Source organism: Chiloscyllium plagiosum, chromosome 32 (assembly GCF_004010195.1).
Source record: "Chiloscyllium plagiosum isolate BGI_BamShark_2017 chromosome 32, ASM401019v2, whole genome shotgun sequence".
In the NCBI taxonomy this organism is placed as follows: domain Eukaryota; kingdom Metazoa; phylum Chordata; class Chondrichthyes; order Orectolobiformes; family Hemiscylliidae; genus Chiloscyllium; species Chiloscyllium plagiosum.
This window is the reverse complement of record NC_057741.1, coordinates 38,772,346-38,790,651: the sequence shown is the minus strand read 5'-3', so window position 1 is coordinate 38,790,651 and position 18,306 is coordinate 38,772,346. Positions and strand designations below refer to the sequence as shown.

Genomic DNA, 18,306 nt, shown 5'->3' with positions numbered 1-18,306 from the left:
CACATGAGTGAGACGAAGACAATAATCAGCTAATGGCACCTCAGCAAGTGCAACCTGCAACACGAAACGCGAGTGGAAATTCCATTTGCTGTCAGAGCCGTCTTACTCAGCTGGGGCACTGTTGGAGCCCTGTTATTAGGATTACCTTTCCTCGGGTCCTTGAGGTGTCTGCTCCACCTCCATTATAAATCGAGTCTGTTAGGATTATATTCAGTGGAGTTTAGGAGAGTGAGGGGAAACCTCATAGAAATCAGTCAAACTCTAACACAACTAGACAGGGTAAATGAAGGGAGGGTCAGAGCCAGGGGCAACTGTCTGAGTATACAGGGTAAACCTTTTAGGGCTGAGCTGAGGAGAAATGTCTTCACCCAGAGAGTGGGGAACCTGTGGAATTCTCTGTCACTGAAAGCGATTGATGTCAAAACATTGAATGTTTTCAAGATTGATTCGGAGATGCCGGTGTTGGACTGGGGTGGACAAAGTTAAAAATCGCACAACACCAAGTTATAGTCCAACAGGTTTAATTGGAAGCACTAGCTTTCGGAGCACTGCTCCTTAACCACCTGATGAAGGAGCAGCGCTCCAAAAGTTAGTGCTTCCAATTAAACCTGTTGGGCTATAACTTGGTGTTGTGTGATTTTTAACTCTGTTTTCAAGAAGGTGTAGTTCTTAGGGCTAAAGGGATCAAGGATGATAGAGGAAGGGTGGGATTAGGATTTGGAGTTTGATGATCAGAATGAATGGTGTAGCAGGCTTGAAGGATCGACTGTTGCTTCTATATTTCTGTGTTTCTTCCACAGCACTGGATACTGAATGGACTCACAAACCCTTAATATTCGCCTATACCTGTGTTTTTGTTTTTGCTGCTGTTTACCTGTTATTTACTTATCTATGTGACTTAACTCTGTGATCTGCCTGTATTGCTCGCAAGACAAAGCTTTTCACTGTGCCTCTGTACACGTGACAATAAATTCAATTCAATTCAATTCAACCCAACTTCCAGACCCACAGCAATGTGCTTGATTCTTAAGTGCCCTCTGGGCAATGGGGATAAGCCATGAATGTTGGCCTGGAAATCCTGTGAATGTATTAAAGAAAGCTGTATTTGTTTCTCATCCCTACCTGCTGTTGAACTGGGTGTCTTGCTGACAGCAGTATTGAGTCACCCACATTGCTGTGGGTCTGGAGTCACGTGTAGGCCAGACTAGGGTAATGATGGCAGATTTCTTGCCCTAAAGGACATTAGTGAATCAAATGGGTTTTACGATACGTGGTCATTAGGCTTGCTTTTATTACCAGATTGTTATTGAGTATATTATTTCCCGTCTGCCATGGTGGGTTTTAAATCTGTGTCCCCTCTGGGTTCTGGATTTCTGAGCCAGTGACATTACCAATAGCCCACCATCTCACCTCAAGAAGGTTTGTTACATAATATACTCTGATGGTGTTTTATAATCAACAGCGAGTTCTGAAGGTGTGCAATGTTGGGGGTGCTGTAACAACCTGCACATCCCACAAATATAGAGTGGCAATGATCAGCTAATCCGATTCTGTGACACTTACTGAGGGGTAAATCCTGTCCAGGACACCAGGGAGATCTCCCCCTGCTCTTCCACACAGTGATCATGGGATGTTTTTACCTGCAATCAAGAAGAGAGCTGAGACCTTGATTTCATGTTTAGTCAACAGTTCAGCATTCCCTCGGTGTTGCACTCAGAGTGTGGGCCTGAAAACCAACCAGAGGAGGCACTGCTGTTCACCTTTTGATTGTGCAATGTGATTTAAAATGAATGAAACTTCCTGGAATACCTCACCAGCAGAACAAACTTTGCAAGGTTTAATTTAAAAGTGTGAGGTTAGATTCAATGACCCCAAAAGTAAGGAATGTTCTGTAGTTCTTCTGAGATTTATTTAGTTCTGCCAATTCCAGAGTCTATCAGAGAGGAAAAGAACTTATGATTGAGAAAAACTCAAACATCTCAGAAGGTGAATTGTCCTTTCACTAACTGGTGTCGGGATGTCCTTTTTATTCTTTCATGGGAAGTGGGGATTGCTGGCTAGGTTAGCATTTGTTGCTCAATTGTATGTGTGGGGCACGTCATTATTCCTTGTGTTTTTTTGTCTCTCCCCATCAGATCCGGAAGCTGATAAGTGACTTTGCCATCATCTTGGCCATTCTGATCTTCTGTGGACTTGATGCTCTGGTTGGGGTTGACACACCAAAGCTTATAGTGCCAAGCGAGTTCAAGGTCAGTCAATCACACAATTCTTGGCTGTCTCATTCCTTACAAATGGGAGGTATTTTCCCTCTCTCTGCCTTCCATTTTTTCCTTTTATCATTGGATTGAAAAATCAATTCCCCTCAGTAAAGCGGTCCCTTTTAACTGTCAGCTGTGTTGTGTTTTATCAAACCTTTGACAGAGTATGGATCCCACAGCATGTTAGCCCCATTGTAAGGTTGGACACTGGGGGTGATACATGCTGCAGTCTGGGAGGGTTTGAAACAATGGGCACGTGCTTAACATTTGCTACTGACAGCCAAATAATTCTAACTTAACCGTTCTGCAGAACTTCCATTCTGCATTGCTAACATGTTCTCCAAATGTGATCTTTCACTGTATCATAAACAGAGGAGGCCACTCAGCTCTGATCTGGCTAGGGCTACTAACACATTTTTCATTTTCAACTGTTTAACCAATTCCTCCTTCAGACGTATTCATTATCAGGTTATGGGAATGAAAGGGTTAATCTATGTGCGAAGCTGAAGTTCTGCCCATCTTGATTTAATAACAGCCCTTGTGTGAAGAGTTGAGCAGTTGGATATAATATCATGGAGATGTACAATCTGCCCTCTTCATTAGATCATGGAATCCCTGCAGTGTGGAAACAGCAATAAGTTCACATCGACCCAATGAAGAGTAATCCACCCAGATCCATTCCCATATTACTCTGCATTTCCCCCTGATGAATGCAGCTAACCTACACATCCCTGGACATTATGGACAATTTAGCATGGCCAATTCACCTAACCTGCACATCTTTGGACTGTGGGAGGAAACCGGAGCACCTGGAGGAAACCCACATAGACACGGGGAGAATGTGCAAACTCCACACAGTCAGTCACCCGAGGCTGGAATTGAACCCAGGTCCCTGGCATTGTGAGGCAGCAGGGCTAACCATTGAGCCACTGTGCCACCCTTAGTAAATTTCAGTTATCTCTGAGTTAATGTACCTTGTACTGAATTACTGCTGCTTTCCACTGACACGTGCTCGTGGTCCATCCCCCAGCACCGACTACTCACCATCCCATGGCCACTATGTGGAAGAGCTGCGGGAGATCTCCCTGGTGTCCTGGACAGGATTTATCCCTCAAGCACTCTCCCTGGTTAGGGTCACTGAGATGAGTTGGGGAAAGGGAATTGGTGGCAGCATGCCCTACCAGCTACAGTCCACCAGTAGATAGGCACCAGAACATAACAAGGTGCCAACACCGGGCATCACACCAAATTACAACAGTTCCTATTTATTCAACTGGCTTCAACACATCCCTATCCTCTTGTTATGGATTGACTTGTCAGTGAATGCATTTACATAATTTGAAATGCCGAGTGGATAAAAGACTGGACCCTGAGAAATCACAGCAGGTCAAGCAGCATCAGAGGAGCACGGCGAGTCAGCATTTCAGGTCAGAACCTTTCATCAGGATGGTCACCAGCCCTGATGAAAGTTTCCGACCTGAAATGTCAACATCCCCCCCTCCTCTGATGCTGCTTGACCTGCTGTAATTTCTCCAGCTCCACTCTCACTCTCCAGCATCTCCAGTCCTCACTATCTCCATGATTAAAATCCTTCCTGCTTATGAGAAGTTCAGTTCGTTATGCCAATGAGAATGTTAACCCTGAAAGCTAACCCTAACCCTAACTCTAACCCAACCCCAGCGCTAACCCGAATCCTAAAGGTTAAAGTTGACCATGTTGCTGTCTGGAGTCCCAGATCAGCCGGACTGGGTAAGGATGGCAGATTTCTTTCCCTGAAGGACATTCCTGAACACGATGAGTTTTTACAATAGTCTACAATAGTCACCACGAGACAAGATTTTTAATTCCAAATTTCTATTGAATTCACATTTCACCATCTGCCATTTCAAACTATGTCCTCAGAATGTTGGCCTGGGTTTCTGGATTACTAGCCCAATGACATTACCAATACACCTTCACAACTATTCCAATGTGTGCGAGTCCAACCTACTCCACCTCTCCTCATATGACAGTCCCTCCACACACAGGATCAGCCGAGTCAACCTTATCTGAACTGTCTCCAATGGCCAGTCTGACTTTCCTCAGATAAGGGTATGATGTGCATTCACATGACAGTCCACTGTCTGCTGTTTATTGCAAACCCATTTGAAGACTTCAGGCTGTTCAGGTGGTGTGTTGTTCTAATGTCTGTTACTGACAGTGGCTATTGATCGGGTTGTCTGATTCAACCTCCCCCTTTCCTCTTCCTGTTTTAGCCAACCAGTCCAAACCGGGGCTGGGTTGTTCCCCCTTTCGGTGGTAACCCGTGGTGGGTGTGCCTAGCGGCTGGGCTCCCGGCTCTGCTCATCACCATCCTGATCTTCATGGACCAGCAAGTCACCGCGGTGATAGTCAACAGGAAGGAGCACAAACTCAAGGTCAGTGTTAAGTGCTTAACGCAAATGTGCCGGTGAGTCAGGCCATTCAGCCCATCATGCCTCCTTGAATCAGTTAGCCAGTTTTGTCACACCCTTCCCCGAACAGTCTGGCAATGGTTTTCCTGATCCAGGAGGTGTCCAGCTCCCCCTTAGAAAGTTACACTTGAATCTGTTTCCACTGTCCTTTCAGGTAGCACCTTTTGGATTACAACAACAATTCACTACATTTCATAAACTCTCACCTCTTCCTCAGGTTGTTTTGCTAATTACCTTATACCTGTATCATCTGGATACCAACTCTCCCGGAAACTGTTTCTCCTCATTCACTTGATCCACACCTCCCCTTGACCTTCTCCACTCCATGGAGGATAATCCCAGCCTCCACAGTCTCTCTCCCTCCCTGAAAGTCCCTACTCCCTGCCCCCAATCCTCCGGAGACCCCACCCCTGTGCGACCAGCGTGGTGAGCGATCCTGCATTTCAAGGCACATGTGCCTCAGCTGATTGTTCCTGTTCCAACCTCCTGCCTCTGCACCAACAGTGAGCCTGTGAACTTTGCCACTTGTTTCCCCCCTCCGTGCTGTTTCACTCCACACACACAATTATTTGTTGTCATCATCTGATTTCTCGTTATTTTTAATTACTGGGTCTGAGGTCAGTGGAACTTTACGCCGTTATTAGCCACACAGCGTCAAAGACACTGACACTCTGCTCCAGCCTGAGATCCTCTCTGATCTCAATGCTTCTCTAATCCTCGATCTGATCCACTCCAGACTTTAATCATCCCACCGTGCTCTCAGCTGCCTGGATCCGAAGCTCTGGAATTCCCTCACTGACATCTCCAGCTCTGCTTCTTCCTCGATGGCTTTCTTGAAATCCATCTCTTTGACTGACCATTCCATCACCCGCCTTTATATCATCCACATGTCTGCCACTTTAACACCCCACCCTGTTCCCTGGCCAACATCTCTGTCTCAGGATTGCTGCAGTGCTCCAGTGAAGCTCAGCACAAGCTGGAAGAACAGCATCTCATTTTCTCCTTGGGAACCCTGCAACCCTCCAGATTCAATACTGAGTTCAACAATTTTCAGGCTTGAGCTCTCCCATGTCCTTTTCCCAACCCCCACACACCAGGCCTTGTAATCACACAGTCTGCTATTACACTCCTCCCACTGTTAGCCTCGAACAGCCCTCACCAACAGCTATTCATCCTCCCTGGTCAGATTGTGATCCACTCCTTTGTCTAGGCAAATGTGATGACTGCAGATGCTGGAAATTAGAGCCTAGATTAGAGTGGTGCTGGAAAAGCACAGCAGGTCAGGCAGCACCCGAGGAGGAGAATCGACGTTTCGGGCATGAGCCCTTCATCAGGAATTGTGATGAAGGGCTTATGCCTGAAATGTTGATCCTCCTGCTCCTTTGATGCTGCCTGACCTGCTGTGCTTTTCCAGCACCACTCTAATCCAAACCCCACTCCTTTGTCTGTCTAATTGCTCTCCTCTCTCTTTGGCTCTACCTCCACTTATCGTTTACTCCTTAAAACCCCACCCCACTGCCCCCACCCTATCTTCTGCATACAAACCTATATTTTCCTCGGTAACATTAGGTCTGAGGAATGGTCACTGGAGCTGAAATGTTAACACTGGTTTCTCTCCTCCGATGCTGCCAGATCTGCTGAGCTTTTCCAGCAATTCCAGTTTTTGTTTATAACATCCCATGTAGCTCAGTGTCACAGCTTGTTTGAGAACAGTCCTATTTGAACCACCATGAGATACTAAATGGTGCAGATAGGAACCTAAGTCCACAAGGGAGCTGTCGGTTAGAGAGAGACAATTGGTTACGTTACTTGAGAGGTGTCACTCTGCCTCAAGTATGGAGCAGCTCCCAAGTCGACCCCAGCCACTGCAGGAATCAAACCTGTGCAGTTGGCATTACTTTGAGCCATGTGTTAGCCCCACCGCTGAGCTCCAAAGAGAGGAAAAATAGAAACAATATTATTGTGTTTAGTTTCTCCTCGGCGTAATGATATTCCAATGGAATGGCGTCAGGAACACGAAGAATGGGAGTGTTGGCTGATTGGTAGAAAGGTTTCTGTCCTTGTGGAAATGGAGGAAAGAAGGACTTTCATGAATGCAGGATGTCCGTAAGAGCTGGGTAGCCAATGGAGTGAACTATGGTCACCAGTGTATGCTCACAAAGGTAGAGTGATGTTAGAACAGTGCCCTTTCAGTATTAACAAGGTCCCTGGTGGTTACTGAATTAACACTTGGAGTTTGCTTAGCACCCCCATTCCTTGTTTGGAACAGTGGTCCCCCGATGAACTGATTCGGAGATGCCGGTGTTGGACTGGGGTGTACAAAGTTAAAAACCACACAACACCAGGTTATAGTCCAACAGGTTTAATTGGAAGCACTAGCTTTCAGAGCACCGCTCCTTCATCAGGTGGTTGTGGAGTACAAGATTGTAAGACACAGAATTTATTCTCCACAACCACCTGATGTTTGATAATTGCCCCTCCAATGAATGAGGAAACTGGTGAAATTCCCCCTCCCCCCACCTTGTCTCAGTCAAATCCATCGAATTCAGCACCGCCTTCCTAACCTGCAATCTTCTTCCTGACCTCTCCGCCCCCACTCTAGAATCCTCACTTTCTCCCCAGAAACAGTAACCCCCCTGACACAGCAACCCCCCAGAAACAGTAACCCCCCTGATACAGCAACCCCACAGAAACAGCACTTAACAAAGTTATCATCCATTTGATAAAAGTACAAAGTTAAAAATCACACAACACCAGGTTATACTCCAATAGGTTTAATTGGAAGCACACTAGCTTTCGGAGCGACGCTCATTCATCAGGTGATTGTCAGGTGATGAAGGAACGTCGCTCCGAAAGCTAGTGTGCTTCCAATTAAATCTGTTGGAGTATAACCTGGTGTTGTGTGATTTTTAACTTTGTACACCCCAGTCCAACACCGGCATCTCTGAATCATTGATAAAAGTACGACTTGATGAATCTTTGTCAGCACCTCAAGTACGGTTTCATCCCCAATGGTAATCTTCGGGACTCTCATATCTACCGGAGAAAGCAGATCAGATCAGAGTCAAGAAAATGCCTTTCCGACAGCGCAGCACTCCCTCAGCACTGCCTTTCCGACAGCGCAGCACTCCCTCAGCACTGACCCTCCGACTGTGCGGCACTCCCTCAGCACTGACCCTTTGACAGTGCCCACTCCCTCAGCTCTGACCCTCCAACAGTGTGGCACTCCCTCAGTGCTGCCCCTCCAACAGTGCAGCACTCCCTCAGCTCTGACCCTCCAACAGTGCAGCACTCCCTCAGCTCTGACCCTCCAACAGTGTGGCACTCCCACAGCGCAAACCCCCCAACAGTGCGGCACTCCCTCAGCTCTGACCCTCCGACAGTGTGGCACTCCCTCAGCACTAACTCTCCAACGGTGTGGCACTCCCTCAGCACTGATCCTCCAACAGTGTGGCACTCCCTCAGCACTGACCCTTTGACAGTGCCCACTCCCTCAGCTCTGACCTCCCAACAGTGTGGCACTCCCTCAGTGCTGCCACTCCAACAGTGCGGCACTCCCTCAGCACTGACCCTCCAACAGTGTGGCACCCCTTCAGCACTGACCCTCCGACAGTGCAGCACTCCCTCAGCACTGACCCTCCGACAGTACGGCATTCCCTTAGCACTGACCCTCCGACAGTGCGGCACTCCCTCAGCACTGACTCTCTGACAGTGCGGCACTCCCTCAGCACTGACCCTCCGACAGTGTGACACTCCCTCAGCACTGACCTTCCGACAGTGTGGCGAGAGCTCATTATCTCAGAATTGACTGATGTCACATTGCTTGGGAATTTTCTGAATACTTGCATCTATTTTATTGAATTTGTTAGTCTAGCCTTCTCTTCCCTTGCTCATTGTAATTTGCGTGGAGTAAATGATGTGATTCTTCCTTAAATGCATCCTGAGTGGACTGAAATGGTTTGTGTTTTTGAATACAGAAAGGGGCTGGTTATCACCTTGATCTCTTCTGGGTGGCGATCCTAATGGCGCTCTGCTCGGTGATGGGGTTGCCATGGTACGTCGCAGCCACTGTGATCTCCATCGCACACATCGACAGCTTAAGGATGGAGACAGAGACATCTGCCCCTGGGGAACTGCCCAAGTTTCTGGGTGTCAGGTAGGAATCATCTCATTGGCTGCTCTCCTTAAGGTTTATGGGCAGGATATTCAAACATTGCCATCCATTGAGTGGTCTGATTGGCACTAACTGTTAGGAAGGAGATACTGGCAGCAGAATAATGACATATAGGATGCAGAGCAGGCCATTCAGCCCCTCGAGCCTGCTCTGTTGTTTACTAAGCTGGCTGCTAGCCTGATTCTGGCCTCAGTTCAACATTTCCTGCTTCTCCCTGTCCAACACTCTCTGACTGTCTTATTGCTCTCTCTCTCTCTGCCTTTCACTGTAGCCTCAGGCAGAATGTACTGACTAGGCCCCTGTTTAGGTGGAGTCCCTGCTCCTTCCTGTCAGTGTGAGGTCTGGAAGTTGTGCTCTTCCCTGTGATTGTTGGGAAGAAGCTCAGGGGCACACTGCCCTCCCATTGCCCCCACTATCAGCGTGCAGAGGGTCCGTGCATAAACACTGAACAGTCAGAAACAACTACCAGTCAATGCTTTCAAACTCTCATCACGCAGAACCATGGCTATGAATTTGTGCACAGCAAGCTCCCACACACACAGATAGAAAGACACATACAAACACACACACATACACAAAGATACACATACAAACAGACACACATGCACACACAGACAGACACACACACAGATACAGACAGACACATACACACACACACACACACAGGCACACCCACACACGCACAGACACACACACACAGACACTGAGTAATGTGCTGTCTGCGTTGCTGTTGCTGACTGGGCCAGATATTTAACAGGGGACTGAGGAGCTGAGGAGAGCTCAGGGTCACACAGGCCTGAGGTCATGGGCAGTGCCTCAGTCTGAGCATGTGATCCACGACACTGAATCACCAACAGTGTGGCATTCCCTCAGTGGGGCATAAACCAAGATGGCATCCTCAAGCCTCCGGTGTGGCATTTGAACCCACGACTCTGGGATTTTGGGATGCCAGTGTGGCAAAGTCACCATTGAATCCTGGGAGAGGAATCCCCCCCTGCCCCCAGGAGGGAGACAGGTTGTAATTTCCTTCAGTTAGTCAGGGCCATTGCTAACAGCAGTCCTGCAGTGATACACACAGTGCAGTGATTGGTCTCCTTCTTGAGGAAAGGATGGAAATGCGTTTGGAGGCAGTTCAGGGAAGGATTACCACACTAATCCTGGGAATGGGCGGGTTGTTTTATGAGGAAAGGTTGGTCGGGCAGGGCCTACATCAGCTGGACTTTAGAAGGTTAACGGGTGATGACTGAAACGTCTAAGATCCTGAGAGGCATTGACCAGGTGGAGTAACCAGGTAAATGATGTTTCCCCTTTTGGGAGAATCAAGACGAGGGGTCACTGCTCACAAATGACCTATTTATTAGAGAGGCACTATCTAATCTCAGGGGGAGTGAGAGTCTTTGGTGGAATCTCCCCCTGAAGTGCTGATGGGAACAGAGCTCTTAGCCTGCTTTCAGATCGAGGTTGCTCGGTTTGTGTTAAGCTCAGCAGTGGAAGGTTAGCCAGGGAATGTGGATCTGAGGTAACAGTCATGACCTGATTGAATGGTGGAGGAGGCTGAAGGGGTTGAACCAGCTCCTATGCTGTGCACTCATACAAACGTTTGTTTCTGCTGTTGTAACAGGAATTACACACCACTTCTGCTCTCTCAGAATCACAGAATTGTTCCAGTGCAGAAGTTGGCCATTTGGCCCATCGTTAATGATGCTCCCTTTATATTGTGGAAGCGACAAATGATGTGTTTTTGTATTTATTCTTCACTGAGTATTGATGTTATTGTGGAGTGTCACACTCTCTGCTCAGTGGGACTGGCCTCAGCTGGCCCTGGGATTTGAGCCCTCAGAAGCAACATTGTCCAAATGCAGTCTGACGGTGGGGGGGGGGGGGGGGGGGGGTAGTTGAAAATGTCTGAGGTGAATTCAAAACCCATAAAGGAATGTGTTGGTGAACGTTCTGAGATGGACACACACACACACACATCTGGACAGCACCATCACTGCTGTTAGCTCGTCATTTTCCTGCCTTGATTAACCCCCTCCCACTCGACCACAGCCAGGGCCCCAGGCCCACTTCACCCCTCCATGTCTCTGACCCCATCATCTATCATCGAGCTATACAGAGTAGGTCCTTCAGCCCATTAATCTGTACTGCCAAAAACAAACTAACACCTGCAATAGTCCCACTTCCCAGCCCTGGATCCGTAGCCTTGACTGTTATGACTCTCGAAGCGTTCAACTAAGGTTTTGAAGGTGGTCAGGTTTCCTGCCTCATGTCCCCTCCCAGGCAGTGCATTCCACATCCCTGCCACCCATTGGATGAAACAAGTCCTCAAATCACCCTAAATTTCCTGCCTCTCGCCTTCAAATGGTGCCTCCTTGTTATTGAGCTTCAGACCATGGGGAACAGCTGCTTTCTATCCTCCTGTCCAATCCCCTCAGAATCTTATACATCCCTCTCAGCCTTCCCTGGTCCAAAATAAGCAACCGGAGCTTATCCAGCCTCTCTCCATTGCTGAAAATCTCCATCCCAGGCAATGTCCTGGTGAATCTCCTCTACACCCCCTCCAATGCAATCCCATCCTTCCTGTAGTGTGGGGACCAGAACTGCACACAGTACTCTGGCTGCAGCCCAACTAAAGTTCTAGATCCCTCTTCCAATGGTCCATGTCCCCAAACTGTGTTCCTCTGTCCTCCTCAGCACTGACTGACCGTCACCAGCCTTGGTCTTTGGTGGAAGTGTCAGATCCATCCTTTGTTCAGTGAAGTTAAATTCCCTGGAAACCCCCTGACCTTACACAGACCTGCATACAGTTTTACCAGCTTTACATGATAGTGAGTGAGCCAGATATCAAACGATTAGTGTATGCCACTGGTTAAATCCCAGGGACTTTATTAAAAATAGATTCATGCAAATAATTATTCATAGTACACTTCTCAACTCGCAATCCTAATACACAAATATGTTAAAAGTATGATGTTACCCCAGGACAGTATGAGGCTCAGTACATCATTGACACATGGCTGACCTTATTTCACCATCAGGAGATCAATGTTTCACATCCTGCCCAATTAGTTCACTCATGTTTCACATTTCCCACTCTTGTAAACTCCATAACATTCCCCCAATGAGTTTATTTTGTGAAATGCGGTATAGTTTCACGTTAACTCTCATTTTTGTTTGTGATAGTACATTCCTCACTAAATGCTCTTGCTGTTTCATTCCAGGGAACAGCGTGTGACTGGGACAATAGTCTTCATTCTAACTGGTGTATCCGTCTTCATAGCTCCCATACTAAAGGTACCAGATTTAAATATTCCTTCCAGAATCACACATTTTTCAGGGGGTGTAAATTAACTGCACAAATGGTCATTTTTAGCTTGTCATGTGTCCTTTACCATTTCTCTATCCAGAGATATTATCACTTTGCAAAATCTGGACACACATTTTTAACTTTCATTGTGTGCATTTTCTGTTACGTAATGAAGTGAAAATTGTATAAACCCACTCTCTCTCATTCACACACACAAACCCACTTTCTCTCTCACACACACGCTGAAACCCACTCACTCATACGCACAAACTGATTTTCTCACACACACACACTCTCCCACTCTCTCTCGTATACGCACACAGACACACGCACGCACACACATTCTCTCTCTGTCTCTGTCTCTCTCTCTCTCTCTCTCTCTCGCTTTCTCTAACAAGTAGCACTCACTCAGCAATAACCTGTGCAGTGACACCCAGTTTGGATTCTGCCAGGGTCACTCAGCTCCTGACCTTATTACAGCCGTGGTTCAAACATGGACAAAAGAGCTGAATTCCAGAGAGGAGGGGAGACGGATAGCCGTTGACATCAAGGCTGCATTTGACCAAGTGTGGCATCAAGGAACCCTGGCAAAACAGGAATCAATGGGTATCAGCGGGTAAATTCTCCAGTTGCTGGAATCATACCTGCCACTTAGGAAGCTGGTTATAGTTTTTCAAGGTATACTCCCCACTTGCCTGGATGGGGGCAGCTCCAACAATACTCAAGAAGCTCAACACCATCCAGGACAAAGCAGCTGCTTGGTTGGCACCACATCCACAAACATTCACTCCCTCCACCATCAATGCTCAGTACAAGATGCACTGCAGAAACTCACCCAATCTCCTCAGACAGCACCTTCCAAACCCACTACCACTTCCATCTCAAAAGGACAAGGGCAGCAGACACATGAGAACACGACCTCCTGCAATTCCCCTCCAAGCCCCTCACCATCCTGACTTGGAAATATATCGCCGCTCCTTCACTGTCACTGGGTCACAATTGTGGAACTCCCTCCCTAAGAGCATTGTGGGTCTACCTACAGCACATTGAGTGCAGTCGTTCAAGAATGCAGCTCACCCCCACCTTCTCAAGGGGCAACTAGGGAAGGGCAAGAAATGCTTGTTCAGCCAATCATGCCCTCAGCTAATGTAGACCATAGGAAATAGGAACAGCAAGAGGCCATTCAGCCCCTCGAGACTGCTCCACCATTCAGTAGGATCATGGGTGATACAACATTCCTCATGTCCCCTTTCAATGCCCTTTCCCCAGAACCTGTGATTCTCTAGGAGAAAGTGAGGTCTGCAGATGCTGGAGATCAAAGTTGAAACTTTATTGCTGGAACAGCACAGCAGGTCAGGCAGCATCCAGGGAACAGGAGATTCGACGTTTCGGGCACAGGCCCTTCTTCAGGAAGAAGGGCCTGTGCCCGAAACGTCGAATCTCCTGTTCCCTGGATGCTGCCTGACCTGCTGTGCTGTTCCAGCAATAAAGTTTCACCTGTGATTCTCTACCTAATCAGGAATCTATAGATTTTCATTTTCAATATACACAAAGACTCTGCCCCTCAGCTCTCTGTGGCCAGGAGTTCCAAAGACCCAGAACCCTCTGAGAGAAGAAATTCCTCCTCATCTCAGTCTTCAGTTGGTGCCTCTTTACTCTGAGACTGCACCCTCTGGTCCAAGACTCTACCATGAGAGGAAACACTCTCTCAGCATTGACCCTGTCCAGCCCCTTCAGAATCCAATATGTATCAATGGGATCACCTCTCATTCTTCTGAAACTCCAGTCAGTAGAGTCCCAACCTGTTTAATCTTTGCTCATAAGACAATCCTTCAGTATCAGGGATCATCTCAGTGAACCTTCTCTGAAGAATAGAAAAAACTCTCACACAAAAATTCACTCTCTCTCTCTCACGAGAGGCTGAATTTTCTTGAATTGCTGAGCTGGCTTTGATGCTGCAGGTTTCTGCTGCCTCCTTAAGGTGACTTCTTGCCAGTGCCACTCAGGCAAATGATTAGATTACGTTCCCTACATTATGGAAACAGGCCCTTTGCCCCAACGAGTCCACACTGACCCACCCAGACCTATTCACTGATCACTACGGGCGATTTAGCATGGCCAATTCACCTGACCGACACACCTTTGGACTGTGGGAAGAAACCGGAGCACCCAGAGGAAACCTACATAGAGAATGTGCAAACTCTACGCAGACTGTCACCTGAGGCTGGCATTGAACCCAGGTCCCTGGTGCTGTGAGGCAGCAGTGCTAACCACTGAGCCACTGTGCTACCCATTTTGTGGGATTTTAAATTGAATAACACCAATTGTTTTTCCTTCCTTCAAAAAAATTGTGTCTGTGTGTGTGCACGCACACACGTCTATGTGTGTGTATGCATGTGTCAGTGTTTGTGTGTGAACGTGTATGTGTCTGTGTATGTGTGTGAATGTGTCTGTATATGCATGTGAATGTATGTTTGTGTGTGTGAATGTGTCTATATGTGTGTGTGTCAGTGTTTCTGTGTGAATGTGTCTGTATGCCCATGGGGAACACTGGGCATTGACTTCAGAAGGGAAGGGGGTAATTGGAGATGGAGTCTGCTCTCGTCCATCTCCTGATAGTCCAAGAGTCAGTGACCAACATCAACAAGAAACAAAAAGCAGGGAAAGGACAATCACAGCTTCCCTTAGACAAGCTGGGCCTTAGGTGAGGGAAGAGGTTGAGTTCCCTCAGCCTATGGAGGAATTGAACCAACACTGCGCTGGTATCACTTACCAGCTAGCCAGCCCACTGAGCTAACCAACCCCCTGGGAGGCTTGGGGGTACCATAGTCCTAGAGGATGAGAAAGTTGCTTTCTGATGTGAGAGACAGACGAATGGTGGTGGTTTCACCTGTCGATTACCATGACTCAGGCATGTCTGATTTGAATAACTCCATCACTGGGGCTGCTGTACCTTCAGCTGCCTCCACCTGAACATCCAGCACTCCCTCCATAAACCTTCTCTTCATCACCATTCCCCGTATCTTCTCGTGACTCAACGTTGAAATTTTCTCGAGTGTTCCTTTGAAGCACCTTGGAGTGTTTCATTGTGTTAAAGGCACAATATAAATGTAATGTGTTGTTGTAAACTGTGGGCTACAGTCAGTATTCTAACTGACTTTCTCCTTTATTGTAGTACATCCCAATGCCAGTACTTTATGGAGTTTTCCTCTACATGGGAGTAGCTTCTCTGAAAGGTGTGCAGGTCAGTAACCATAGCAACAGTGACGGGTTTTAAGCTGCATTCCAGAGAAAGTGTCTGAGAATTATTAACCAACACCTCGATTGTCAAAGTTAGTCTGAATATCTGTTACTGAAAATAATCAGAGAGACAATTATTTCATCTGAATGTGGAAAATTATTTCAGTGCATAATCGTAAAAGACAAAAAATTAAATCACGCCGCACTGTTGGAGGGTCAGTGCTGAGGGAGTGCCGCACTGTCGGAAGGTCAGTGCTGAGGGAGCGCCGCACTGTCGGAAGGTCAGTGCTGAGGGAGAGCTGCACTGTTGGAGGGTCAGTGCTGAGGGAGTGCCACACTGTCGGAGATTCAGTGCTGAGGGAACGCCGCATTGTTGGAGGTTCAGTGATGAGGGAGTGCCGCACTGTCGGAGGGTCAATGCTGAGGGAGTGCTGTGCTATCGGAGGGTCAGTACTGAGGTAGTGCTGCACAGTTGGAGGATCAGTGCCGATGGAGTGCCGCACTGTCTGAGGGTCAGTACTAAGGGAGTGCTGCACTGTCAGAGGGTCAGTACTAAGGGAGTGCTGCACTGTCAGAGAGTCAGTGCTGAGGGAGTGCTGCACTGTTGGAGGGTCAGTGCTGAGGGAATGCCGCACTGTCGGAGGGTCAGTGCTAAGGGAATGCCCCACTGTCAGTGGGCATGGCAGGTGGTGGAATTTGAATTCAATAAAAATCTGGAATTAAGAATTTAATGATGATCATGAAACCATCATCAATTGCCAGGAAATCCCATCTGGTTTACTAATGTCCTTTTGGGCAGGAAACAGCCATCTCCAGACCCACAGCAATCTGGTTGACAATGGGCAGTGAATGCTGTTCCAGTCACCAATGGCCTCATCTCGTGAATAAATAAAAAACATGGCACTCTGGTGGTCAGGCTGGTATCTGGAGTAAACCCCTGCCCCATTACCCTGTGGCCCACCCCATTCCAGCTACCAGTCGAAACAGACAGTTTGGAGTTAAAACCTGGGAACACAATGGAATGGTGAATAATTATGAAACCAACAAAAGCAGAACACTTAAAATGAACTAAAAGGATATGTCACAAATGATCTAGGCCTCACGAAGCCTGAGATGATGCCCAGCACGGTCTGGAGGCTAGGTGCTAGTGTGGTCTGGATTGGAAGAACTTTGTTCTCAACTGTGTCCTCTCTCCATTTTACAATTTATTCCTAAAACCCACAATGTTGGTGTTCTTACTCGTCTGTGTATCTAAGAACAGTAATTGACGAAGCTGTACCTGGGTACCTTTGGATCTCAGATGGCTCTGTAAGTGGAGAATTGTAAACTTTTTGCTGTACTCATGTGACAATAAAGCTGATTCCAGTTCTAAATGACCTGTGCTTTAGCAGAAGAAATATTTAAGTGCCTTTTCTTGACTGAAGATTAAATGAACTCATAGAATCCCCACAGTGCGGGGCAGGCCATTTGGCCCATCAAATTCACACCGACCGTCCCACCCAGACCTCTCCATTCCCATGTTCAGTCCACCTAACCTGCACCTCTTTGGGCTGTGGGAGAAAACCCACACAGACAGGCGAGGAACGTGCAAACTCCACACGCAGTCACCCAATAGAGGGATCGAACTCAGGTCCCTAGCTCTGTGAGGTAGCAGTGCGAACCACTGAGCCACGGTGTTTGCATTTCCTGCCACTCTGCCACGGGAACCAAAGTAAGGTTTCAGACATAGTGAGCTTCAGCTGCAGCACCTCCTACGCTGGCCTCCATCCAGAGTCACGTTTCAATATTCTGACACTGTGGGCTGTGAGTCTCACTGATGAGAGCAGTTTGGACACAGGAAGATGCTGAGTTGAGTGACTGGAGTCACGCTGGAGGGTACAGGCTCAGTCAGCGCTGCACTGTGTTGGTTCTTGCATGAGATGTGGCTGTCACTGCCAAGATCTGACTTTGTCTCCCATCCCTAATTGCCCAGAGGACAGCTGAACATCAGCCACATTGCTGTGGGTCTGGAGTCACATGTAGGCCAGACCAAGTGAGCAGGACATATTTCCCTTCCTAAAGGGCATGCAAAATAGGAGAGGAGTAGGCCATTCGGCCCTTCCATTCTGCCTCACCATTCAATAGGATCACGGCTGATTGTCCAGCTCAGTCCCCTGTTCCCATTTTCTCCCCCATTCCCTTTGATCCCTTTATCCCCAGGAACAATATCGAACCTCTTGAAAGCATTCAATGTTTTGGCCTCAGCTGCTCTCTGTGGGGTTAGTGAACCGGATGGGTTTTTATATCAGTTGTTACATAGTTGTGGTTAGGCCAGGTTTTTAATTATGAATTCAAATTTCACCATCTGCCAAGGGACTCAAACCCAAGTCTAGGGAGAATTAGCCTGGGCCTCTGAACTGCTGCTCCACCACATCCCCTGCAGCATTGCACCTATCACTGAACAACGGTTCACGTTTGGATGGGCACACCTTTATTTAATGAGGGCTGTTTCAGTGCTGTACGACTCTCTGGTACTATTTGAGCCAAGTGGCCAGTGTCAGTGGTGTTGTATGTTTCTGTGAAAGCTCTCTGTCTGGGTTTAAAAACTGTCTCTTTCTCATTGTCTCAGTTCATGGACCGATTGAAATTGCTGCTGATGCCCCCGAAACACCAGCCGGACTTCATCTACCTGCGTCATGTACCCCTGCGCAGAGTTCACCTCTTCACCTTCATCCAGGTGATCTGTCTCGCTCTGCTCTGGATCCTCAAATCAACCGTGGCAGCTATCATTTTCCCAGTCATGGTAAGGTATCCCATGTTCCCTCCGTCCCCATCTCACTCCCCTCCCTTCCTCCTCCAATCCTCCCTCCTCACCTTCCCATCTCCTCACTCCCC

General features: G+C 47.7%; 1 protein-coding gene across 4 annotated transcripts in view; it reads left to right on the top strand.

Annotated features, from left to right (window-relative positions):
• Positions 1 to 18,306, top strand: part of LOC122539523 (electrogenic sodium bicarbonate cotransporter 1-like) — a 178,796-nt gene that overhangs the window by 140,756 nt on the left and 19,734 nt on the right. For all 4 annotated transcript variants that reach the window (XM_043674469.1, XM_043674471.1, XM_043674472.1 and 1 more), the window contains exons 16-21: positions 2,136 to 2,249; positions 4,514 to 4,675; positions 8,689 to 8,867; positions 12,107 to 12,179; positions 15,368 to 15,436; positions 18,041 to 18,214. In XM_043674469.1, coding sequence (XP_043530404.1) covers positions 2,136 to 2,249; positions 4,514 to 4,675; positions 8,689 to 8,867; positions 12,107 to 12,179; positions 15,368 to 15,436; positions 18,041 to 18,214 — 771 coding nt within the window. The remainder of the gene's footprint in view (positions 1 to 2,135; positions 2,250 to 4,513; positions 4,676 to 8,688; positions 8,868 to 12,106; positions 12,180 to 15,367; positions 15,437 to 18,040; positions 18,215 to 18,306) is intronic.